Source organism: Oryx dammah, unplaced genomic scaffold, assembly GCF_014754425.2.
Source record: "Oryx dammah isolate SB20612 unplaced genomic scaffold, SCBI_Odam_1.1 HiC_scaffold_27, whole genome shotgun sequence".
NCBI lineage: Eukaryota > Metazoa > Chordata > Mammalia > Artiodactyla > Bovidae > Oryx > Oryx dammah.
In genome coordinates this window covers 73,856,893-73,883,063 of record NW_024070211.1, presented here as the reverse complement: position 1 = coordinate 73,883,063, position 26,171 = coordinate 73,856,893, and the positions used below count along the sequence as shown (strand labels likewise).

The following is a 26,171-nucleotide window of genomic DNA, read 5'->3' as shown; positions in this document are numbered from 1 at the left end:
TGCCATCCAGCCATCTCATCCTCTGTTGTCCCCTTCTTCTCCTGTCCCCAATCCCTCCCAGCATCAGTCTTTTCCAATGAGTCAACTCTTTGCATGAGGTGGCCAAAGTACTGGAGTTTCAGCTTTAACATCATTCCCTCCAAAGAAATCCCAGGGCTGATCTCCTTCAGAATGGACTGGTTGGATCTCCTTGCAGTCCAAGGGACTCTCAAGAGTCTTCTCCAACACCACAGTTCAAAAGCATCAATTCTTCGGCACTCAGCCTTCTTCACAGTCCAACTCTCACATCCATACATGACCACTGGAAAAACCATAGCCTTGACGTAGTGTGTAGTCTTCATTAATTATTTAAATTAGAACTTTGGCTCACAGACACATTACTAACAGACCAATTTTAGTAAAATGAAATGAAATCGTGAGTACTACAGCTTCTATAAAACCTGAACTGGTGTGACCCAAACACTGATAGTTAACAGGACCTGTGGTTCCTATATAAAATGCACTTAAGATATTTCAAAAGCAAACTTCTATTCAGATAACTTAAAATATGACAATGTAGTGACTTTTAATCAGACTAGAATCAGAACAAGGAAAATGCATGTATAGTTCATTTTAAAATGCAAACCTGTGCAGTCCCTGACCTGAGAACCTAAGAGAATCCCCAAATCCCTTTGCTGTGTAGATTTTTTGGTTCTGCAAACACATTTTCTCCTCAGAAGCAACATCACAACACTAGCTAACAGGTTAGTCCCAAGAGATTGTTTAGCCCATTGAACTTTATCTAATTGAATTTATAATATTAATAGTAACCATAAGCCTTTCTGAACCTGTGTTTGGGAGGAATAGACAGAAAGGGGCTTGAGCTTTGGCACCAGCAGTTTCTGGTTATACTGAGGAGGGAGTGATGGCAATGAAGGAGACTGGTAGAAGTAGCTTGCTTGTGTAGAAGTGGGGAGTGTGTCTGAGAGTAGGGGTGCAGTGGTTATTTAGTCTGTAAGCCTGCAGTGGTTGGAAAATGAATGTACCTTAAAAATACTCCAACTTGACATGTACATTTTGAAAGGCTTATCACAGTAAATATAGCTCTTTAGGCAAACATGCAGTTTATTAAAGTGGTTCAGTTACCATGGCAACATATCTGGAATTTATAGCTCCTTATTTTGAGAGGGCTTCATTTCCACCTTCTGAGGCACTGAAATCCAAGGCTAAAGTTCTTAACAGCCTCCAATCTCATTGTATGAATTTTTAGTCTTTGGAAAACGTAGACGTACAAAATGTAGCTTGGAGAGAATCAATCTTGTGACTTGATAGTCATATGCGTGAAATTTAAATTGGCATTTTTCAATTTTAAAATGTTTTAAACTATTTCCTATTTAAAATTTTTAAAATTATTACAAAGCTATATTGATCATAATTTAATGAGGAAAAATAGAAATTTCGAAAAAATAACAGTCCCCTAAATTTATTCCCTGGAGGCAACCACATTCTTTTCTTCTAGCTGATTTTGAGGGATTTACTTCAGATCCCTCAGCAATGGGTTTATCTTGCTTCTTGGTTGGAATTACTGCTTGCTTTGCAGCAAGTGTCATTTTAGGTGTCATCAATTGGTTTCTCTATATGTAAGATAAAATTTTAGCCCTTTCAGTCTTCAGCCCCACCCTCACATCCAGACCTTTTCCCTGTTCCCATTCTTCAAACAGCGATAGATAGGGAGATAGACAAATTGATAGACTGATGGATCAATAGATAGAAACGGATGAAGAGAGGGAGAAAGGTATAGTTTTGCTAATTTTATATAAATTTATACTAATTTTGGCTTGATCAGTATTCAACTTGTACATTATTAGAACCATGTTTATAATATTTACAGATGAACAATACAATATACTATAGATATGTTATTTTTCTTTTATGACTCATTTTTCACTAATTCAGCCTCAAACTTTACCTTAGTTGTCCAGTCTCCTTGCAATATCTTTAAATGTTAGCATTGCATCAATTTTATCCACTTAACAAAATTTCTCCTGTAGCATTTGATCAGCTGCAGTCTGGACAGTTTTTCTTTAGGTTTGCTGTGGAAATCTCATCAGGGATTTTTATCTATTTCTCCCTTGTACTGAATTACTTCTTTTTCAAATATATATATAATTTTCTTTATTTTTTTTATTCCCTTATTTTGCTGTACATTTTCCAGTAGCCTCCCAAGAAAGAGTACATTGGCAGAAAATTGTTTGAAACTCTGCATATCTGAAAATGCCTTTGTTCTACTTTTATATATGATTTTTAATTTGGCTGGATATGAATTGTTAGTTAGAAATTGTTTTCTCTCATTCAGTGTCAATGTTGAGATAACCGATGCCATTCAGATTTTTTATTTGTTTTGTTTCTGTGAAATCTGTTCCTCCCTTCTCTAGAGACTTGTAGAGTTCTTTCTTTGTTCCCAAAGTCCTAAGATTTCATGATTATGGACTTGCTCTGGATCCATTTTCATCTGTTATGAAGGATCTTCATTGGGCTTTTTCCAGTTTCCATTTTGGGAACTTCCAGTTTTAAGTTCTATAAAATATTCTTTTTTTTTTTTAATTTCTATTTTTTTCTGTGTTATTTTCTAGAACTTTAATTATTCACATATTTTTTTCATGGTCTGGTTCCCTAATTATATTTTATATTTTCTCTTATTATTATTTTATATTTCCATCTACTTCCTGGAAGATTTCCTCAGCTTAGTAACCAGTAGATTTTTCATTTCTTCTATTATAGTTTTAATTTCCAAGAGAATTCTGAGTGGTCCCGCCACTATTTTTTTTTTCTTTTTATAGTATCCTGTTCTAGTTTGGTTTTTTTCTCTCTGTGCATTGTTGATCTATTCATGTAGGTTGCTTTCCACAAATGTCTGGTGGGTTTTTTTGCTTGCTTGCTTTTATTTATAAGACTTTAAACGCTAACTAGGAACTCTTCATGGATATGTAGAGTTTCCATGTTTATTGAAGGATAATAATTGAGTGATCTGATTGGGATGTCTTAACCCCAATATCAGTATCTTTAGTCTTTTTTTTTTTAACTGGTCTGCTTTTCTAGAAAAGAATCATTTTACACGATTCTTCTCCCTTGCCTAAGTCTCTGTTTGGGGACCCTAGGGAATAAAAAAAGTGGAGAGAGAGGGTCAGATCTCACCATTTGTTTTGTAACTTACATCTAATCCCCTTGATTTTTTGCAGGATGACCTACCATCAGTGTAGGATTCCTCCATCTGGATAACCTCTGTTTTGCCCTCTCCAGAAAATAAATTTATAGTTTTCTTCCAGGATGGATTGGGAGATCACCTCTTATGTGGAATGGGTAGAGAAAGGCTTTGGATCAGCACAGCACATATTCAGCTACTTAAATATTTTTTCAAACAGTCTTCCTATTTTAGCCACATCCCTGTCCTCACTTCCAGAGGTGACATTTCCTGATCCTTTTCTGATCACGCCATTTTAAACCAGGTACTTCTCAGCACTCCATACTGGCAGCTTAAGAACTGTCAGGTTGGCTAATCAGTTACCAGGCGTCTGTCTGCTTTTTCACTTGCAAAGTTTTGTTGCTATTGATCCCTCTCCAACCTCTTTTTCTCTATACATTTTTCTATCATTTAAATATAGCACTGAGGAGTGGAGGTTAAATATATTCAGCCTGCTATCTTTTCCCAAAATGTCTGACTAATTTTTTTTTAACAGTTAAGAGATACTGTATTCGTGTTTTAAATTTAATTCTTGCTATCCATTTTAAATTTAACTCCTTTGTAATTCATCTCATATTGATTTCTTATGCTTATCCAGTAACCTGGCCTCTAGCTAGCTAAGAAAAGCCTATTCAGTATAAGCTTTCATGATTTTTCTCCCTTCTGCCTCAGGATTTCTTTTTCTCCCTCCCTGTTCTCTCTCACCTCCCTACTGAGCTCTTAATCCCATCACTCCAGCCTCTTCTGCAAACTTCTCCATCCTGGAGACAAGCACAGTCCCCTAATTTCTTATTTTTCTCAGTCTTTCTACACCTTTAACAGCCTTTTTGTAAATCTACCTTAGTTTCTTAGTTAAAAAGACATGAAAAAACAACTTTCCTTAACCTTTAAACTTCAGCTCAGTTTTAAACTTCAGCTCAGTTTTCTTATTCTTTTTCAGTTTCTCTCCCACACACACAAAATGCCATTTGTTTGACTTTTTATCTTCCATTTTCTCCTTCACTCTATTCCACTTACTCCTCTGTATGAGCTTTTTTTTTTGAAAATTACTTTCTGAACAAAACCACCAACTGCTTTCTCACCATGGCTTACCTGACTACCCACTTTGCTTTGAGACTCCTTCCCTATCTTGTTGTTTTTTTCCATCTAAATTCTTACCTTGTTTTTATTTTACTGCTCAGTTTTTTCCCTCTCATGTTCCTCTTCTTTCATGTGTCGCTTTAGGTGTGGGCTTCTACTATAGGCTGCCTTGAGGACAAAACAGTTAAAGTTCATAGAAACTTACTGATTTTCAGGCTTTTCTTGCTTTACTAAAGTGGCATGATTTCTTATAAACATTTTTATGACATTAACGAGGTTTAACTTTTTATATTTAGGCAGGTGCTGTAAAGGATTATATTAAGATGATGCTTCAGAATGATTCACTTAAATTTCTGGTTTTTGCTCACCATTTAAGCATGCTCCAAGCTTGCACAGAAGCCGTTATAGAAAACAAGGTAAGTTACCATTTATTTAGGAAACACTACTTAGGATGCAGTTTTTATATCCTAAACATCAATTATAGTTTTTATAATTGAAGTGGGGTTTTTTTGCCTTCTTCAGATTATGGGATGTATATCTATAAATTATTATTACAAATCTTGTTGCAAATTATACAAATATATATATATTTTAAATTATCCTAATATTGGGATCCACAGGGGGTGCAGTGGTAAAGAATCCTCCTGCCAGTGCAGGAGATGCAAGAGACACAGGTTTGATCCCTGTGTTGGAAAGATCCCAGTAGGAAATGGCAACCTACTCCAGTATTCTTGCCTAGAAAGTTCCGTGGACAGAGGAGCCTGGCGGGCTACAGTCCATGAGGTTGCAGAGTTGGTCACCACAGAGCACGCACACATACACTAATATTATATTTCCATTGTGTTGATAATATACTACTAACATTTCCCTTTTATACCAGTCATAATACTCCACTGATCAAATTGGATGGATGGATTAAACTATGCTGCCTTGATAGACTATCAGGTGAATTCTGTTTTTGTTACTGGATAAACCATTTGAGATTGGTATAGGCAGTTAAAATTGTTGTTTACCCACATGGTGGCCTAGAATGTGGGTGATTTTGAGGAGGAAGGAAGACAGTTTTGTTACCCAGCTGCAGTCATACTTTTTAAACATCTAGGCAGCCTACTTTATAGAATATTATTATTAAGATTTAGTGTGGGTGAGTCTGAAACATACACCCAGGTAAGCCCCCTGAAACATGCTGGCTTCACTGCCTTTAGGCCCACCTTGTTCCCCAACAGCACTATCAGAGCAGTATCTGCCATTTTTCTTTCCAAGTTTAAACCTGTCGCTCCTCTATGTGTGCTAACGCCTTCTTGAGATGCTCTGGATCAGCCAGAGGAAGTTCCTGACAAATTGTAAGAGCTTAATATCCATGTAACATCAGAACCGCTTGCTGGTGCAGTTAGCTTTTTTAAAGGGAGGAATAAAGCCATCTTTTTTAAAACTTTGTGTACTTTTTTCAAGTATTTGCTAATTAGTCATTAACATTACCAAAGAAATAATTCTAGTCTTTCCTTCATAGAACGATTTATAATAATATAACATAGTAAACTGCTATATATTAAAGGGATGCTTTCTCATTATCATATAGTATCTGTGATAGGTCCTCTGAGGAAGAATTAATTAGCCTTAGAAATAATTGTTAAATGATTGAACAATATTAGATGTTTAATTCTGATTCTGTTATACCTTAAAACTATTGGAATATATTCCAAGTGTGTCTCTTCTTTCCACTCCCACTTTACTGGTGTGTTTAGAATTCCGTTTAATGCCACTAAGAGTTAAAACTGTAGGTAGTCATGGTGTTGGAGGTTAATTTCTCCCAAACTCTCCTTTGTCTGACAGTATGTTTTCTTTAGAAACACCCTCAGAAGATTTTATAGTCTCTGTTGATGGATCACTGGTCAATTTATATCTGTTTATGGGGACATAGGAAAGTTGATAAGAGACATTCTATTAAATCATTCATTTGCTGGTTCACTTATAAAACTGTGTCTCAAGTATTTAAGGCAATATTTTCCATAAAAGTGCATATAAAAATGAGACAGTTTGAAATTCAGAGCTTATGCCTGTTTTTACAAATTTGAGTAATAAGTTTTTAAAAACTATTCTGACATACACTGACTGTTCATATTTTCTAAACTCATATTGTTCCTAAAAGACAGTACGGTTCAATTTAGTACTTAATATTTCCTTCTTTTTTAAAAATGTATTTGTGTGTCTTGGTTCCTACCTCAGTGGAGATGACCAAATCACATATTTCTTTTAAATTTAAAAATGGGAAAAAGATGACTCAAATGCTACTTTAAAAAAGATGTTTTCCCAGTTAATGTTACGACATTTCAGGACTATTCTTCCTGAATCCCAAATACATGGGCTGAATCCACTTTTTCTCACATGTCTGACTTTATTTTCACTTTGGAATTAGTGGTTCTGTAACTTTAAAATTAGTCTGATCCATCTTTTAAAGTTTGTATATCATTTTACCTAGAACATTACTGAAGACAATAATCCAGTTACGATTATGGAACTCCTGTTATATCTGTGACATCACACTTGGCCTTGATGGTATGAAGATGAATTAGACATAGATACCACTCTCAAGTAGCCTAAAATATTTAAAAATAAGAAATTTTTATAAGCAAGTATTAAGAAATCTGGTTAAAAGTCTACTTATACAACGTTTACTAGCCTTTTTTACCAGTTTCTGTTTTATTGTATGAACATAAAAATAAGCTGTAACACGTATATAATAAGATGGAGCTTGTCCTAATTTTGCCATTTCCCTTGTTGTTGATGCTAGACTCGTTACATCAGGATAGATGGAAGTGTTCCATCTTCAGAAAGAATACATCTGGTTAATCAGTTTCAAAAGGATCCTGAGACTCGAGTGGCTATCCTCAGCATTCAGGCTGCTGGTCAGGTAAGAAGTTTCACGTCTGAATTTGATAATGAGATGTTGAGATAATAAAAAGGCCATTAACCTTAACTATAACTTCCTATTTGGTGTGATACTCATTCCACCTTGGAGAGTGCTAGAAAGTGTAACAGAAGGAGACCTCAACGCCTCTGATTATAAGCTTCCTGAATTTTCAAGTAAAGAATTTCCTGAAAGAGTAAAGTTAATTTCATTATAATGCTTTCCTATGATCTTTTGTATAGCATTTTCTCATCCCTTTCTTACAGCACTTATCTTACTTGGTTGTTTTCATCAGAGTCTGTGAGGCAAGGTGGCCTGAGGAAAAAAGAACTCTCCTGTCTTTCTGAATTTTTTGTGGAGTGCCCTTGGTCTGTTCCTTAGAATTAGGTTTGGCTACAAGTAAATGAAAATCCAAATTAACAAGGACTTAAATAAACAAAATTTCACTCTTGGATACAGACAGTCCAAGGCTGGTTACCACTCCTAGCAGGTATCTCATCTAAGAGTTCTGCTGGAGCTCACTCTGATCCAGGCAGCTGAATGGAGAAAGGCACGCTACATTTCACTGGCCTGCAGTTATTCCCAGAGCCACAACTGTCTTCAAAGGAAACTGGAAACAGTAGTCTTTATTGATCATCAGGTGTTACATTACAAAGGAGTAAGAAAAGAATAGATATTGGTCTGTACTACCCACTGTAGAAGGGGACCCTTCTGAACATTTTTCCAACTAGCATTCTAGAATATTTTGATGTAAATATCTAAGCAAGGGTATTTAACAGAGGAAAAAGCAATTGAGCATATTGTTGTTAAATATCCAACCTGGTATATGGCAAATCTGGCAGCTTCTGTGGATTCTGGAATCTGGACCAGGGCCAAAGTTCTCCTTTTAGTGAGCTAACTGATGTATATAAAATTGTCTATATGGAGAGAATCCATAAAGATGAAGAAGTTCTAGAACTCACTAGGAGTTCTAATCAAAAAGATGGTTGTCTCAACACTTTCATGTTGGATTGAATTTCTAGTAGTCTGAGTTTTATATCTGTTAGAATATTTCAGCCATAGAAAATATAAAAAAAGAGATTAAAAGTAGAAAGGGAGTACCAATAGCTTGGGAGAAGATAAGTGGGAAGAATCTGGGCAGGAGAGTCTGGGAGTGACCTGATAAAAGACTTTCTGAAATTAAGATTGTACAAGGCACTCACATTCTATTCAAGACTGTATTCCTGAAGGCCTTGTATAATTCAAAACTTAATACCCTTGAATACTATTAATAAAATCTTCATCAGAATGAAGGAAAGTAGAAAGGGCTTTGTCCTGGATGTTTCTGAATCTTCTATTGTAGTTTAGTATTAATAGCATCTTTGAGTGATTTGATCTTGCCAACATATTTTCCCTTTTTTTTTTTGTATGGTCATATGATACTTTTTACACTTTTATGATACTTTTTACTTTAAATGCTACTTAATTTTTTTGCATTATCTCTGATATTTTGCAGCATTTCAAATCCTAAATGGCAGCACAGTTTAGCATGGTGTTTACTTGACTCTGTCCATGTTTTTATTACTTCTAAGTTCTGTTCCAAAGTGGCTGATCTTCAGCTTGAGAATGAGTGCCACTGTTTAATGAATGCTAATATGATGTTGTTAAGTGATATTAAAATATTTTAAGTTAAAGGAAAGGAAAGTGAAGTCGCTCAGTCATGTCCAACTCTTTGTGACCCCATGGACTGTAGCCTACCAAGCTCCTCTGTCCATGGGATTTTCCAGGCAATAGTACTGGAGTGGATTGCCATTTCCTTCTCCAGGGGATCTTCCCAACCCAGGGATTGAACCCAGGTCTCCAGCATTGTAGACAGGCGCTTTACTGTCTGAGGCACCAGGGAAGTCTTTTAAGTTAAAATAACATCAAAGCAGCACAGCAGTCATGAAAGCCACTCACAGAAGTTCCAGGGCATGTGAACAACAGCCATGGATTAGATGACACTACCATAATACAGTAGGTGTTCCTACTGACCACGTAATACCACCCACTACTGTGTGGCAGTAACATAAGCGTGGTCCACATTTCGCTTGACCTACCCACTTTGAAGTCATGCATTTTTTAACACAGTTTGAAGAGACTTGCATTATTTCATATATTAGTTATAAAACAAGACCTAGTTAATACTTTTAATGTCATACTGTTTCAAACTGATACAAAATACAGTTGCACAAAGATGCAACTGTATTGTATACATCAAGATGCAAATCAGTGAACATCAGAGTCTTTGGGATGCAGCATGAGAAATTCCATAGATAGAAAAGGCTTTGACTGTAGACATGATTTTCTTGCTTTATAAAACGGAATGAATTAAATGAATAGAGGATGTCATTGCTCTCTGCCTAGTTGCTATGGATACCATGTGTTAGAATTATATTCTCATTTATAATGTATTTTATTAGATTTTCCAGTGGTAATGTGAACCCAATATACATCAGAGGATAAAGTGATTTTGTTTATGTATACATCTGTCAAACTGACTTTTGAAATACTGAAATACCTTTTAAATATGTTCTTTGTAGTTCACCTGACTAATTTGCAGTAAGCAGTCTTCATTTATCTGAATTAAATTTTCTTAATTTGACTTAAAATGAAAGACTGATTTGTTTTTAAGTCCTTCAGAGTTCTCTTGTCCAGTGAATGTACTCAGAAAGACTTTATTATACATGGCTCTATGTTAAATTCTCAGTTTATTTGCATCTCAGTTTCTTTACTTTGGGCTTCCCTGGTGACTCAGACAGTAAAGAATCTGACTGCACTGCAGGAGACCAGGTTTGATTCTTGGGTCAGAAAGATCCTCTGGAGAAGGGAATGGCTACCCACTCCAGTATTCTTGCCTGGAGAACTCTATGGATAGAGGAGCCTGGCAGGCTACAGTCTAGGGGGTCTCAAAGAGTCTGACACAACTGAGCGTCTGACACTTTCACTGTTCACTTTTTTTCTTCACTTTATTTTGCTTAGGGTTTGACATTTACTGCTGCAACTCATGTTGTGTTTGCTGAGTTGTACTGGGACCCTGGACATATAAAACAAGCAGAAGACCGTGCCCACCGGATTGGACAATGCAGTTCTGTGAATATTCACTACCTTATTGCAAATGGGACTCTAGACACCCTTATGTGGGGAATGTTGAATCGCAAGGTAAAGCTTGAATTTAAACCAGGTTACCAACTTACTCATAGCTTATTATTCATAGCTTGTATGAGTTAAGAGGCTGAGTTTTGGTGTTTTCAGGCAAAGCATATATACGTACACTAAGATATTGATGTTCATAGAGACCAAGTCCAGAAAAGGCTTCAGTTGGTAATGCTTTACCTGCTGTCCTTGGTAATCAGAGAGAGACATGAATTTACATGTGTTCCTATTGTCTTCCAAGTCCTTCTCTACCATTTTAGGGGCCAGGGGAGGATGAGCTAGTAAGGAAACAAAACATTTTCAAACCCCAAGTCCTTTTTGTAAGCTGAGAACCTACACTTTCTCAAAAGGATTCTTGAACCTTGAGTGATTCTTGATTCCTAAAGCCCATGATATATTGAAAAAGTATGATTTTCTTTATTGGATTGCTTGTGACTCAAATGCAAACCCAGGTTACTGCTTAGTAAATGTCAGCTGTGAGGCGACCTGTCCTAAAATCTATATACTTTTCCATCTTACAGGCTCAGGTTACAGGAAGCACACTGAATGGGAGGAAGGAAAAACTTCAGGCCGAGGAGGGTGATAAGGAAAAATGGGATTTCCTGCAGTTTGCTGAAGCTTGGACTCCAAATGAAAGGTCTGAAGAGCTCAGGGATGAAATGTTGTTCACTCGTGTAAGATTATATTCTTTTCTATTTATTTTAATACCATGAAACTATGACTTTATCATATATTGTTTTAAATGGCAATTTTCAGTTGTTCATGCTATTGAAAGGAGTCTCCATGTAAAGGTGGAAAAGCTCTGAGAACTAAAGGATGACTTTGATATAAGGAGGCTGCAAGAGTGGTTTGTATTTTTCAAAGGTAATAGATCAGTGCTCACTATTCAGCTCCTTAGAAAAACAAGGCAAGTAGAATTCCTGCCTTCAGGAGAAAATATGGGAGACTATATCTGAGACCCTGAGGGTAGGGAAAGATATATTAAATTTGCCACAAAAAGTGACATACACAAGTCTCATACTCAGTAAAGATATTTTGCATTGCAGTGTTCAAAGTATATAACTTTATACAATTCAGCTAGTAAAACAAACGAGCTAGTAGAAAAAATAGGCAAACAATGTGAGCGTCGGAGGAGACTGGCCTGAATAGACAAAACATGAAATTAGCTTCTCCAAAATAAGACAGATTTATAAAGGTACCCTTTTCTCTTTACAATCAGTAAGTAATCTATGGTGTGATACTTGGAGATCACATGACTATTACCGTTCCCAAAACCTTTCATGCCTTGGTTTTAGCATTCATTGATATTTGCCTGAAGCAGTTTTGAAATTGTGATTTTTTAAATTCCATCATTGCTTCTTCATTAGCTGGCATTTTCTGTAGAGAAAAACTTTTCATTTCTTCTTTTTTAAAAAACATCACTATGAACTTGGGATTCTCTTATTATTTAGTGTGTTATAATCTTGGCCTTTTTTTTAAGATCTGTCTGGAGGAAGCACCTTTATTTTATTTCATTCGGTTTTTGTTGTTGTTGGGGTTTTTATTGAAGAATAGTTGGTTTACAATATTTGAATTCGTCTTGGATGTACTTCAAAGTGATTCAGTTATGTGTTTTTTAGATTATTTTCCATTATTCAGTTCATTTCAGCTCAGTTCATTTCAGTCGCTCAGTCGTGTCTGACTCCCCGCAACTCCATGAATCGCAACACACCAGGCCTCCCTATCCATCACCATCTCCTAGAGTTCACTCAGACTCACGTCCATCGAGTCCGTGATGCCATCCAGTCATCTCATCCTCGGTCGTCCCCTTCTCCTCCTGCCCCCAATCCCTCCCAGCATCAGAGTCTTTTCCAATGAGTCAACTCTTCGCATGAGGTGGCCAAAGTACTGGAGCTTCAGCTTTAGCATCATTCCTTCCAAAGAAATCCCAGGGTTGATCTCCTTCAGAATGGACTGGTTGGATCTCCTTGCAGTCCAAGGGACTCTCAAGAATCTTCTCCAACACCACAGTTCAAAAGCATCAATTCTTTGGCACTCAGCCTTCTTCACAGTCCAACTCTCACATCCATACATGACCACAGGAAAAACCATAGCCTTGATTAGACGGACCTTAGTCGGCAAAGTAATGTCTCTGCTTTTGAATATGCTATCTAGGTTGGTCATAACTTTTCTTCCAAGGAGTAAGCGTCTTTTAATTTCATGGCTGCAGTCACCATCTGCAGTGATTTTGGAGCCCCATAAAATAAAGTCTGACACTGTTACCACTGTTTCCGCATCTATTTCCCATGAAGTGATGGGACCGGATGCCATGATCTTCGTTTTCTGAATGTTGAGCTTTAAGCCAACTTTTTCGCTCTCCTCTTTTACTTTCATCAAGAGGCTTTTTAGTTCCTCTTCACTTTCTGCCATAAGGGTGATGTCATCTGCATATCTGAGGTTATTGATATTTCTCCCGGTAATCTTGATTCCAGCTTGTGTTTCTTCCAGCCCATTGTTTCTCAGGATGTACTCTGCATAGAAGTTAAATAAGCAGGGTGACAATATACAGCCTTGATGTACTCCTTTTCCTATTTGGAACCAGTCTGTTGTTCCATGTCCAGTTCTAACTGTTGCTTCCTGACCTGCATACAGATTTCTCAAGAGGCAGGTTAGGTGGTCTGGTATTCCCATCTCTTTCAGAATTGTCCACAGTTTCTTGTGATCCACACAGTCAAAGGCTTTGATCATAGTCAAAAAAGTAGAAATAGATGATTTTCTGAAACTCTTCTTTTTCCATGATCCAGCAGATGTTGGCAATTTGATCTCTGGTTCCTCTGCCTTTTCTGACAGAATGTGGTCCACTGGAGAAGGGAATGGCAAACCACTTCAGCATTCTTGCCTTGAGAACCCCATGAACAGTATGAAAAGGCAAAATGATAGGACACTGAAAGAGGAACTCCCCAGGTCATCAGATGCCCAATATCCTACTGAAGATCAGTGGAGAAATAACCCAAGAAAGAATGAAGGGATGGAGCCAAAGCAAAAACAATACCCGGTTGTGGATGTGACTGGTGATAGAAGTAAGATCCAATGCTGTAAAGAGCAATATTGCATAGGAACCTGGAATGTCAGGTCCATGAATCAAGGCAAATTGGAAGTGGTCAAACAAGAGATGGCAAGGGTGAACGTCGACATTCTAGGAATCAGCGAACTAAAATGGACTGGAATGGGTGAATTTAACTCAGATGACCATTATATCTACTACTGCAGGCAGGAATCCCTCAGAAGAAATGGAGTAGCCATCATGGTCAACAAAAGAGTCCGAAATGCAGTACTTGGATGCAATCTCAAAAACGACAGAATAATCTCTGTTTGTCTCCAAGGCAAACCATTCAATAACACAGTAATCCAAGTCTATGCCCCAACCAGTAACGCTGAAGAAGCTGAAGTTGAATGGTTTTTTGAAGACCTACAAGACTTTTTAGAACTATCACCCAAAAAAGATGTCCTTTTCATTATAGGGGACTGAAATGCAAAAGTAGGAAGACAAGAAACACCTGGAATAATAGGCAAATTTGGCCTTGGAATACGGAATGAAGCAGGGCAAAGACTAATAGAGTTTTGCCAAGAAAATGCACTGGTCATAGCAAACACCCTCTTCCAACAACACAAGAGAAGATTCTACACATGGACATCACCAGATGGTCAACACTGAAATCAGATTGATTATATTCTTTGCAGCCAAAGATGGAGAAGCTCTATACAGTCAACAAAAACAAGACCAGGAGCTGACTGTGGCTCAGATCATGAACTCCTTATTACCAAATTCAGACTCAAGTTGAAGAAAGTAGGGAAAACCGCTAGACCATTCAGGTATGACCTAAATCAAATCCCTTATGATTATACAGTGGAAGTGAGAAATAGATTTAAGCGGCTAGATCTGATAGATAGAGTGCCTGATGAACTATGGAATGAGGTTCGTGACATTGTACAGGAGACAGGGATCAAGACCATCCCCATGGAAAAGAACTGAAAAAAAGCAAAATGGCTGTCTAGGGAGGTGTTACAAATAGCTGTGAAAAGAAGAGAGGTGAAAAGCAAAGGAGAAAAGGAAAGATATAAGCATCTGAATGCAGAGTTCCAAAGATAGCAAGAAGAGATAAGAAAGCCTTCTTCAGTGATCAATGCAAAGAAGTAGAGGAAAAGAACAGAATGGGAAAGACTAGAGATCTCTTCAAGAAAATTAGAGATACCAAGGGAACATTTCATGCAAAGATGGGCTTGATAAAGGAAAGAAATGGTATGGACCTAACAGAAGCAGAAGATATTAAGAAGAGGTGGCAAGAATACACGGAAGAACTGTACAAAAAACATCTTCACAACCCAGATAATCATGATGATGTGATCACTAATCTAGAGCCAGACATCCTGGAATGTGAAGTCAAGTGGGCCTTAGAAAGCATCACTATGAACAAAGCTAGTGGAGGTGATGGAATTCCAGTTGAGCTGCTTCAAATCCTGAAAGATGATGCTGTGAGAGTGCTGCACTCAATATGCCAGCAAATTTGGAAAACTCAGCAGGGGCCACAGGACTGGAAAAGGTCAGTTTTCATTCCAATTCCAAAGAAAGGCAATGCCAAAGAATGCTCAAACTACCGCACAATTGCACTCATCTCACATGCTAGTAAAGTAATGCTCAAAATTCTCCAAGCCAGGCTTCAGCAATACATGAACCGTGAACTCCCTGATGTTCAAGCTGGTTTTAGAAAAGGCAGAGGAACCAGAGATCAAATTTTCCATTATAGATTATTATAAGATATTGAATATAGTTCCCTGTGCTGTACAGTAGGACCTTATGTTTGTCTATTTTATGTGTAGTGGTTTGTACCTGTGAAGATCATCCCATGCTCCTAGTTTATTCCTCTCTAGCCCCTTTCCCCTTTGGGAACCAGAAGGGTGTTTTCTGTCTGTGTGTCTGTCTCTGCTTTGTAAGTCAGTTGAGTTGTATCATATTTTAGAGTGCTTATAGTGATTGCATCTGATACTCGTCTTCCTCTGACTTCGTTTGATCATCTCTAGGTTCACCCACATTGCTGCAGAGGGCATAATTGCATGCTTTTTTATGGCTGAGGGGTATTGCTATGTTTCTCTGCCCATGTATCTGTCTGTACCACAGCTTCTTTTGCATTCTTCTGTTGATGAACATTCAGGTTGCTTCATGTCTTGGCTGTTGTGAATGGTGCTGCTGTGAATACTGGGTGCATGTATCTTTTAGAATTAGAGTTTTCTCCAGATATATGCCCGGAAGTGGGATTGGGGATCATATGGTAACTCCATTTTTAGTTTTTTGAGGAATCACCATACTGATTTTTCCTTATGACTACACCAATTTACATCCCCACTAACAGTGCACTAGAGTTCCATTTTCGCCACACCCTTTCCAGCATTTATTATTTGTAGACTTTTTGATGGTGGCCATTCTGACTGGTTGTGAGATGATACTTCATTGTGGTTTTGACTTGTATTCTATAATAATTAGTGATGTTGCACTGCAGCTCAAGCATTTTTATGGGACCCAACAATTTTTATTTCTTACCAGGATCCATTTCCTGGTACATTTGCCCAAACATCTGTGCTGGACATGCAGACTCCTTTGTTAGACCTTAAGCATGCTATGGAACTGCTATGGGCCTTGGATCCACATACACAGATTAGAATATTACTTGCTTCATAGGTTGTCGGCATTAAGTGACAGATACTGTATGAGAGAGAGCTTACCCCAGTTCTGATACTTGGTAAATACTCAGCTAATGGGCAAAACAAAAGCAAACAAAAAGACAAAAAAACCCAACAACTTTCTTTTTCCAAATGAACTATATTTTGTCAAGTGTTCCCAACATGTATCACACAGAGCCTGCAAGAGGCAACGTAAAGAATTCATAGAAACAGAATACTGACAGCAAGGACTCTGGTGCTCGTCCGCCTGGTTCAAGTCCTTTCTCTACCGCTGACTAGGGATCTTGGGAAGTCACTCAACTTCTGTGTGCCTTAGTTTCCATTTATTATTTATATATATACACCACCTATAAGTGATATCATTTGGTATTTTTCTTTCTCTGTCTGACTTACTTCACTTAGTATGATCATCTCTAGGTTCATTCATGTTGCTGCTAATGACATTATTTCATTCTTTTTTCATTAAAAAAATGTTTTTACAGTATGTTAAATTTACTCATAAAAACATTCTAAAAATGTATAATTTTTCCATTTTAACAAAGCATAATAAGACATAAAAAAACCCCTAACAGAACACTTGACATTTACAATTCAAAATCAAATTAGCAGGATATTAAATATTTATAAAACTATATATTTTAAAAATATTTGTAAAGTTGCATGCAATTTTGTAGAATTGACATAAAAGAATGGCTCAAAAATGGGAGAATTTTCCTTCATTCTTAAAAAGAGAATATGTCCAATAGAAGCTGTGAAGATTCTTGAGTACACAATGTATTCCATTGTGTGTGTGTGTTTGTGTATGACACATCTTAAACCAATCATCTCTTGATGGACATTTGTGTTGCTTCCACGTCTTGGCTATTGTAAATAGTGCTGCTGATACACTGGAGTACATGTATCTTTTCTAGTTAGAGTTTTCTTCTTTCCTGGATACATGCCTGTTGTAGCCATGTGTTCCGGGAAACAAACTCACTTAGAAGGACAATGCAGATAGTGGAGGGCAGTTTATTACACCGGCAGGCCCAAGGCAGAGTCTCCTCTTAGCCAAGGACCCTGACCAGTTTTTGTGAAAACTTTATATACTCTAAGTGTACGTGCCCACACCCACCTCCCCAAATTCACTGAAACTAGTCTGAACAAAGGAAAAGATACAGTCAAAGATAACTCATGATTCATATGCCTTAGGCCTAGGTAGTTAACAGTGGACAATTATCAATAGGCCTGTGGTTATACCCCAATAAGCATAATAGAATTTATGATTCTATTCGGTCACACAGATAATTAGGGTATTCTTTTAGCTGACTTAGAGTCTAGGTATGAGCCCTGGGGCTCTTCCATGGTGGGGGGGAGGGTCTGGTTTTCCAGTTGGTCTGTCGTTTTTATAGATACTGGGCAGATAGATGAAAGTCCATAGTCCAGTCCAAGATGGAGTCCTGCTTTCAAGACGGAGCCTGTTCTGTTTCCTCCTTCATGCCTAGGAGTGGGATTGTAGGGTTTATTATTTGTAGACTTTTTTAATGATAGCCGTTCTGACTGGTATGAGGTAATACCTCATTCTTACAACTAAAATAGTTTCATAGCAAGGAATACATTCTTCTGCATATATATAAGGATACATGTACAAAGATGTGTACTCAGTGATCCTTTTTGGAATGAAAAAAATTGGAAACAACCAAAATGTCCATCAGTAGGACAATGGCTAAATCAGTTGTCACAAGATACTACTTAGAAGTTAACATGAATGACTTAGGTTTATATGTATGAACATGACCATATTTTGAAAACATGATGTTATTTTTTTAAATGCACAGCACACACAAACACACAAATAATATTATGTATTTGTGAATACATATATATAAAATAAGATATGTGAACATAGATTGGAAGAATACATATTAAATTTATTGCCTCTGAAAGAAGAGAAGAATGAGTCTAAGGAAGACTGAAAGTGTGGCAGCAGCTTTATCAGAAGTATTTTATTTTAAAAAAAGTATCAGAAGTAAATATTACAATGTTAGTATCTGTAAATTTTGAATGATGGGTATACGGATATTTGTTATATTGTCTGTACAATAGCAAATGCTATTTGGAGGCCATATAACAACTGAATAAGAGATATTAGAGGAGCATATAGTCATTCAAACTGTCTTTTTCCTAGCTCTTCTGGTTCAAAATGGTGTGAGAGTTAATGGGGAGTTTAATTGTAATTTTTGAAAGAATTTGATCTGCTATTATAGGAATGAAGTTGAAGTCTGTACACATTTTCTCATAATGCAAAATTAAAATTTTAATCTCAAGTTTAGTTCCATAAAATACGTAATGTTTTTTATGTGGAACCTTATTATATTTTTTTGTATGCTATTTGGAGGGCTAGTACATTTTTCTTTTCTAGGATACCAGAATGCCATTCTGTCACATTTGTTTTAAGAAAAAAAGAATTTCCAATATATTTTTCTCTTATTTTAAAAAGTACTTTTATTTTAGTAGTGTTTATTATGTTATATTTTGGTCTATAAAAATCAATGGATATGCTAGGTATTTTAAAAATATATAACTAAAACCATGATTTGTAGCTGTTTTCCCACTAAAATTTCCTGTTGAACTATGTCTGAGTTCGTTCCTAAGATAAATATTAAGAACTTGAAACACATGTTCCCACGTGTGTGTGTGTGCGTGTGTGTGTGCATGTGCGTGTGTGTGTATATATATATATATGTATATATGTATGTTTGTTGTTTTTAGGTGTCTCCAAAGAAAATAATATATCTGTGTACAAAGTTAAAAAAAAAATCACCTATCACCCTTAGCAAATCTTGCTTTTCTTGAATTAGGTGTTTATCTTTCAAAAGGTTAGTGTTAACTCAAACAGATTTCTCAATGCATGCCTTTTACACAGATGGTTTTGTATAGATGGGAATCTTGTAATGAGAAGAGACCATTTTATTCGATTTGCTTTGTATTTGTTTTCTTGTTTGTTGGCCAAGGTGTGAAGTGTGCTTTAAAGGACCTTAGGTGAGGTAGCTGCTTAGCCCTTTGTCTTTATACCCTCCAACTTCATGCATCTTAAGAAATGTTCAATTTGTTGAGAGATCCTAAGGAAATTTAACCAACATGTTCTTCTGAGTGCTGCCAAAATTTCAGCATTTCCTATGGGAATTTTTCTATTTATACTGATGTCTTTCAGATCCTTTTTTAAAGCCTTTTTTAAAAAAGTTGCCTACATTTAGCATTTTTAGGATACTTCCAATTTTACCGATTAAACTTTGCCAAATTAACTTTGCCCACTGTCATCAAAAACTTGTTCAACTGAAATGTTGATAACAGTTCTAATTGGATGGTTTTTAATAGCTTATGAATATTTCTGTAGTATCAGCATTTTAAGGAATGTTCATTTTATCTCTGTCCCAGCGTGTGGCTGCTGCATCTGGAGGTTAGAGTTGGGGCAAAGAAGAAGGACCTCCCAAAGCCAGAGGAATAGATTGTGTGTATTAGTGTGAGACTTGCCCAGGCTGTCAGCTTCAGAGTAAGGGAGACTTGGAGGCTTCGAGGAGCAGAGAGGGAACCTGCAGGGCAGAGAGAGGATGAACCCAGGCAGGAAGAGTGAGGAGTCCCAGCTCCCTGGGTCCCTGATTTGCCACAGTCATCTTAACTCTTCCAATTCATGTTCAAAACATTGTGGACTCTAAAAATGATTTTTATAAAGCCAATGAATGTGGTGCATTTGACAAATTGGTCTCCAGTGAATTGGGTTTTAGGTGTACTGACATTTAGCATGTAAAAGTGTTAGTTGCTCATTTGTGTCTGACTCTTTGCGACCCCATGGACTGTAACCCGCCAGGCTCCTCTGTCCATGGAATTCTGCAAGTTGGAATACTGGAGTGGGTAGACATTCCCTTCTCCAGGGGATTTTCCTGGCCAAAGAATTGACCCGGGACTTCTGATTGCAGTCAGATTCTTTACTGTTTAAGACACCTTGGCTTAGTCTTCAGCATATGGGCTTTTGGCAAATTTGTTCTCTGTGGATTGAGGTAGAGCTAATATTAGTATGATTATGGGTCCTGGGTACAGGGAGACCTGTGATTGGGAAGAGGAGGAAAATGAAAGAATATTTTCCTGGACAGAATTTTTATATTAGTTTTATTCTTTCTTGTCTTCTTTCTCCCCTTGTGTTCATTCAGAATGACATTGGCATTACCTTTGTCTCCCTCCTCTCTTAATCAGAATACTTTGTCACAGAACTCAGCTTATTAGAAATGTATGGAACCGGGGCTAGCACTATAGTAGTGTATATGGGTATAAGTGACTGGCTGTTAGATGTTGGGTATTTGGCAACAGTAAACAGCCACGTCTTCAATCCCTTCATTATACTCCCTCACCCACCACCTGGACCTCCCCGTGACCCTTCACAGCCTTGGCCTCAAGGACTCTGGTTAATACCTCTGCTGCAGCTGTTATTAAGTATGTAAATAACACCCTGCATAAAATTAATCCATATAAATGTATGAGTGACAGTTCTTTACCCATCCTAGATATATTTACATTTTAAAAAGATTATTTATTAACCCAAATGAAGCTCAAATTGAAGTCCAACTCAAATGAGAAGAAGTACTTCTACCACCACGAAGAAGGGTGACACTTTGCACAGCCCAGTTGGCTGTCCCTTCAGTAACCAGTTCCTTCTAGAAGCCATCACCAAGGTCACTGTCTCAGACAGGGTCCACTTTCTCAAGATTCTTCCTTCCTTCTACACCTTCTTCCACATGCATGACTTCCTTAGTTCTCTTGGTTTTGCAATGTTTGGATTTTCCTACATTGGCTTCCAAGGAGTGATAAAGTAGGGCGTCTCCAGATGGAAGGAGAGAAAGATATGGGCTATAGTAGTCTATATTGTCATTTCCAAGTAATTAAAGGCTGTTTCTGGATAAAATAGAATGAGTGGAGTAATCATATAGGAAGCCTGCCTCTATAATTTTCATTTTCTCCTGCCATCATCTCATGGGTATCCCTTGCTTTAGCAATAGCTGTGGGAAATTGGGCCCTTCCCCTCACCTCTTCTTTTCCCATCCTCTTTTGGCTCTTAATGCCTAAGAGCCAGCAGCATCATTTATCCAGCTACTTAAGTCCCTAGATCACTAGATGGCTCCTGAGGTCCCTTTCATTCATTATATATGTATGCAAAATAAAATAGCTGAAGAGAAACTTGGTGCATAAGAGATTCACAGATAAGCAAAAGAAAGGACTCTAACTTCATATGGGTAACAAATCCAGCTCCTGCTTAGGGTAAATCTTCTTTGGGCTTGGTTTCTCTTCTCCAAATCTCACTAAGCCAGTGTGTGCATGCTCAGTCATGTCTGACTCTTTTGTGACCCCGTGGACTGTAGCCCCTCCAGTCTCCTCTGTCTATGGGTTTCTCCAGACAAGAATACTAGAGTGGGTTGCCATTTCCTCCTCCAGGGGATCTTCCTGACCCAGGGATCAAACCCGGGTCTCCTGCATTGCAGGTGAATTCTTTACCGTCTGAGCCACTGGGGAAGCCCCCCTGAGCCAGAGCTGCTTCCAATTCAGTACTTCAGACTGCAGTTCTCTCTCCATTGTGGAACAGACCTCCGGACAGCTTCCAAGTTCAGTCACACTGCAGTCTCTGCTTTCCCTCAGCCTTTGTTTTCATTTTGTAGGCTTTTAGCTCAACATCTCCTAATTCTTTTTCCTCACGAGCCTCTCTCTGATGGTCTAATCTTTCTTTTCTTGCCATAGAACTTCATCATTGACCTGGCTCACGGCCTGCCTTTTCTCTGTCATAGTCTTCAAGTCCCCTGGTCTACTCTCCTCAAGGCCATCTAGAATGGCCTTCACCCAAGGCAAATTTACTTGCATTAAAACACCCATATTTGCATTAAAAATCTATAGAATGCTTACCAGTCTGCTGAGAAAAAATTCTATGGAACTGAAAAGGAGGGCTCTTTAGCACACTGAAATTTAAAAATATGCACTCCAAATTCAAAACAAACTTTATGTTTTTTATTAAATGCCAACATTGTAAAAAATGTTTGTTTGGTTGACCTAAGAACTGCAAATAAGAAATCATGTCATACACATAAAAAATTACTTTGTTACCCACATACTGTCTAGTTGGAAAAAAAGATGGTGACAGCAAAAAAGAAAATTGATCACAGGAGCTCTATATTCATGAAGTATAAATCATTCTTATCCAAAAATCTCTTGTTTATCAGTATGCTAAAGCACTACTTTCTTGAAGGTAACACATCTTAAATTTGAATATTTATTAATATATATTTTAGAATTCAAGCCACTATGTAAACATAATATAATTAGTTTGCATAATAGCCTAATAATAAGGATAAGAGGGTAGCCTCATTACTGTGGAAACATATAAATATCTCTGTCACAGCTTACATCACATAGTGCTATTATTAGGCATTTTTCTTGTTTGCCTTTGTAACTTCAGTTCACTCAGTGATGATAATTAACATGTACTGTAATGAGTATTCCAAGCCCTTAAAAACTCATGACTTACATTCAGGGCTATACCAGAGGCAGATAATATTACCCTGCCCCAATAAAGCTCAGAAAGATTAAAGATCACCTCCCTAAGTTCATGTAGCCAATAAGTAGCAGAGTTTAGATTTCAACACAGGGCTTTCAGCTGCAAAGTCTACCTTCATCAGTTCAGTTCAGCTCAGTCACTCAGTCGTGTCCGACTCTTTGCGACCCCATGAATTGCAGCACGCCAGGCCTCCCTGTCCATCACCAACTCCGGAATTCACTCAAACTCATGTCTATCAAGTCAGTGATGCCATCCAACCATCTCATCCTCTATCATCCTCGTCTCCTCCTGCCCTCAATTTTCCCCAGCATCAGGGTCTTTTCAAATGAGTCAGCTCTTTGCATTATGTGGCCAAAGTATTGGAGTTTCAGCTTCAGCATCAGTCCTTCCAATGAATATTCAGGACTGATTTCCTTTAGGATGGACTGGTTGGATCTCCTTGCAGTCCAAGGGACTCTCAAGAGTCTTCTCCAACACCACAGTTCAAAAGCATCAATTCTTTGGTGTTCAGCTTTCTTTATAGTCCAACTCTCACATCCATACATGACTACTAGAAAAACCATAGCCTTGACTAGATGGGCCATTGTTGACAAAAGAATGTTTCTGCTTTTCAATATGCTGTCTAGGTTGGTCATTACTTCCTTCCAAGGAGTAAGTGTCTTTTAATACCTTCATAACCTTGCCAAATTAAACTAGATGCGTTAGCCCATTGTGGATCCCCAATTGTTTGTGGAATGAAAAGGAAACTGAAATTGTTTTGTTAACCAGTGTTTATAGGATGTGTGCTACTGTTATGGACCAGGTTTTTTTGCCTTCTTAATCAGCAGAAATTGATCAGAGACAAGAAAGTCAGGCAAAGCTTTACTGGGGCCCCTGCTGCAGTAGAAGGGAGCAAGAATATACAACAGGTTCCCTTGCTAGCTCTCCCATTCAGGAGGAGCAAGTGGAGTGAGAATAGGGGTGTGTCCAGAGGTTTGGCTGGAGGGGTGGCTTAGGCAGTTTGCCCCTTTGGTAGTATTGAGTACAGGGGGCACGCGCAATACCCTGCTTATGCTCCCAAGACCCAGTTTTTGCTCCGGGCTCTTCAGAAGTAGCAGCTGTGTTGTTTGACCTTTTTGTATCCTGCCCCAACTGCACAGTGCACACAGTTATTTTTAGTCCCTTGTAGTTTCTTTGTATTTTGTTACTCAAGGAGCCATTTGTCCAGTTGCAAGCACCAGCAAAGGGTCCCAGGTCCCACCCTGTCTCTCCTACCACAGGGCATTCAAAGGGTATTCATTATATAAACATTTATTAAGATTGTTGTGTATAACTGTTTCACTTTGCTGTACAGCAGAACCTAATACTATAAATATATACAAATCAACCATACTCCAATAAAAATAAAAAAATTATATGAAATGCAAATTAAAAACCATGAATACCACTTCACACCCACTAGAATGACTAAAATTAAGAGAGACAACGTGTATTGGCACAGATGTAGAAAAGTTAGAACACTAATACACTGCTGCTAGGAATGGAAAATGGTGTAGCCACTTTGAAAAACAGCCTGGCAGTTTCTTAAAGTGTGAAAACACAAATTTAATGTATGATGCAGCAATTCTGCTTCTAAGGGAATTGAAAACATATATCCACTTAAAAACTTATACGTAATTGTCATAGCAGCATGACTCATTATAGCCAGAAGTTGAGAACAGTCCAAATGTCTATCAATTGAGTAATGGATAAACAAAATATGGGGTGTGTGTGTGTGTGTGTTAGTTGCTCAGTCCTGTCCAACTCTGTGATCCCGTGAACTGTAGGTTCCAGGCACCTCTGTTCATGGAATTCTTCAGGCAAGAATACTGGAGTTAGTAGCTATTCCCATCTCGAGGGGATCTTCCCAACCCAGGGATCAAACCCAGGCCTCTGGCATTGCAGGAAGATTCTTCATTGTCTTAGCCACTGGGGAAGCCCTATACATATGTGTATATGTATCCATCCATACAATGGAATCTTATTCAGCCATAAAAAAGGAGTGAAGTTCTGATGCATGCTATAACATAGCTTAACCCTGAAAATGTTATACTAAGTGAAATAAGACAAACACAAAAGGCCATATATTATTTGGTTCCATTTATATTTTGTGGCTAGAATAGGCAAGTCCATAGAGATACAAAATAGATTAGTAGTTGCCAGGGTCTTGAAAGAGAGAGGGACAGAAAGAGATTGCTTATTTGGTTTGGAGCTTTTTTTGAGGGTGATGGAAGTATTTTACAAGAAAAGAGTGGTGATAGTTACATAATTATACTAAAAGGCACTGAATTGGATACTTTATAAGAGTTAATTAGTTCAGTTCAGTTGAGTCGCTCAGTCGTGTCCGACTCTTTGCGACCCCATGAATCGCAGCACGCCAGGCCTCCCTGTCCATCACCAACTCCCGGAGTTCACTCAGACTCACATCCATTGAGTCAGTGATGCCATCCAGCCATCTCATCCTCTGTCGTCCCCTTCTCCTCCTGTCCCCAGTCCCTCCCAGCATCAATAGTATATAAATAGATTACATCTCACTACATCTGTTGTTTTAAAAAGACTATCTCCTAGGTGTAAAGATAAGGAAAACAACTTTCTTTTGGAGCTTACTCTTTAACTGGGAGAGATGATTGTAAGTGAATCATTTTAATGCAGTGTAATAAATGTGAAAACAGGCTCTGGGAACATAGGATAGAATAAATTACTACCTGTGGGAAGCATCTGAGCTGGATTATGAAGGATGAGATCAAAAGAAATGGGTCCCACACACCCACAGGCACCATGATAGTTCCAAGGCCAACCATAAGCGTCAAAAAGTGGGTGATGCCCCAATCCCTGGAAATCCCGAGGCCTTCCGCAAAATAGGTGGAAGATTCCTCCCATTCATTAGTTTATAAAATTACCCAGGCCTATAAAAAACCGACAGTCCCATACCCTAGGGCCTCTCTTGCCTTCCAAGATGGCCCACACCTTGTTTATCGAGTGTGTTTCCTTCACTTAAACACTAATAAAGAAATGGGTCCTGGTTCAGGCAGGCAAACACTGAAACCATGTGCCAAAGCCTAGTGATAGGAACAGACATCCTGACAATGGGAATTCCATGCAAATGTGAGCGTATGATGAGAAGTGAGTCAAAGTAGAGGAAGCCTGAAACTGTGGCACTGATCAGATGGAGAGGAGCCCACGCGTGCCCTGCCAGGAAGTTGGACTTTATCCTGGAAGTAGTGTAGTGTCATCAGAGCCTTTTAAGCAAATGAATAGCATGATCAAATTTGTTTTCTGAAGATACTCCTCATGGCAGTGTGGGAAATGAACAGGAGGGAGAAGAGACAGGTTCTTGGAGGCAATGGTAATTGGGGAATGGATTATTTCTGCCTCCCTCCCATCCAGTTTGAGTCTGAGGTAAAGGATTTTCTGTCTCCACTCCTGAGGGCTTTTTCCCCCAACCCCTGGAGGATGAGTTGTTAATCTGAATTTTTTCAGCCTGA

The 26,171-nt window shown here is 38.0% G+C and overlaps 1 protein-coding gene across 1 annotated transcript in view; it reads left to right on the top strand.

Moving 5' to 3' along the window:
- Window positions 1–26,171, top strand: part of ZRANB3 (zinc finger RANBP2-type containing 3) — a 282,932-nt gene that overhangs the window by 218,220 nt on the left and 38,541 nt on the right. Inside the window, exons 9-12 of the mRNA XM_040228505.1 lie at window positions 4,597–4,716; window positions 7,092–7,211; window positions 10,209–10,388; window positions 10,904–11,056. Coding sequence (XP_040084439.1) covers window positions 4,597–4,716; window positions 7,092–7,211; window positions 10,209–10,388; window positions 10,904–11,056 — 573 coding nt within the window. The remainder of the gene's footprint in view (window positions 1–4,596; window positions 4,717–7,091; window positions 7,212–10,208; window positions 10,389–10,903; window positions 11,057–26,171) is intronic.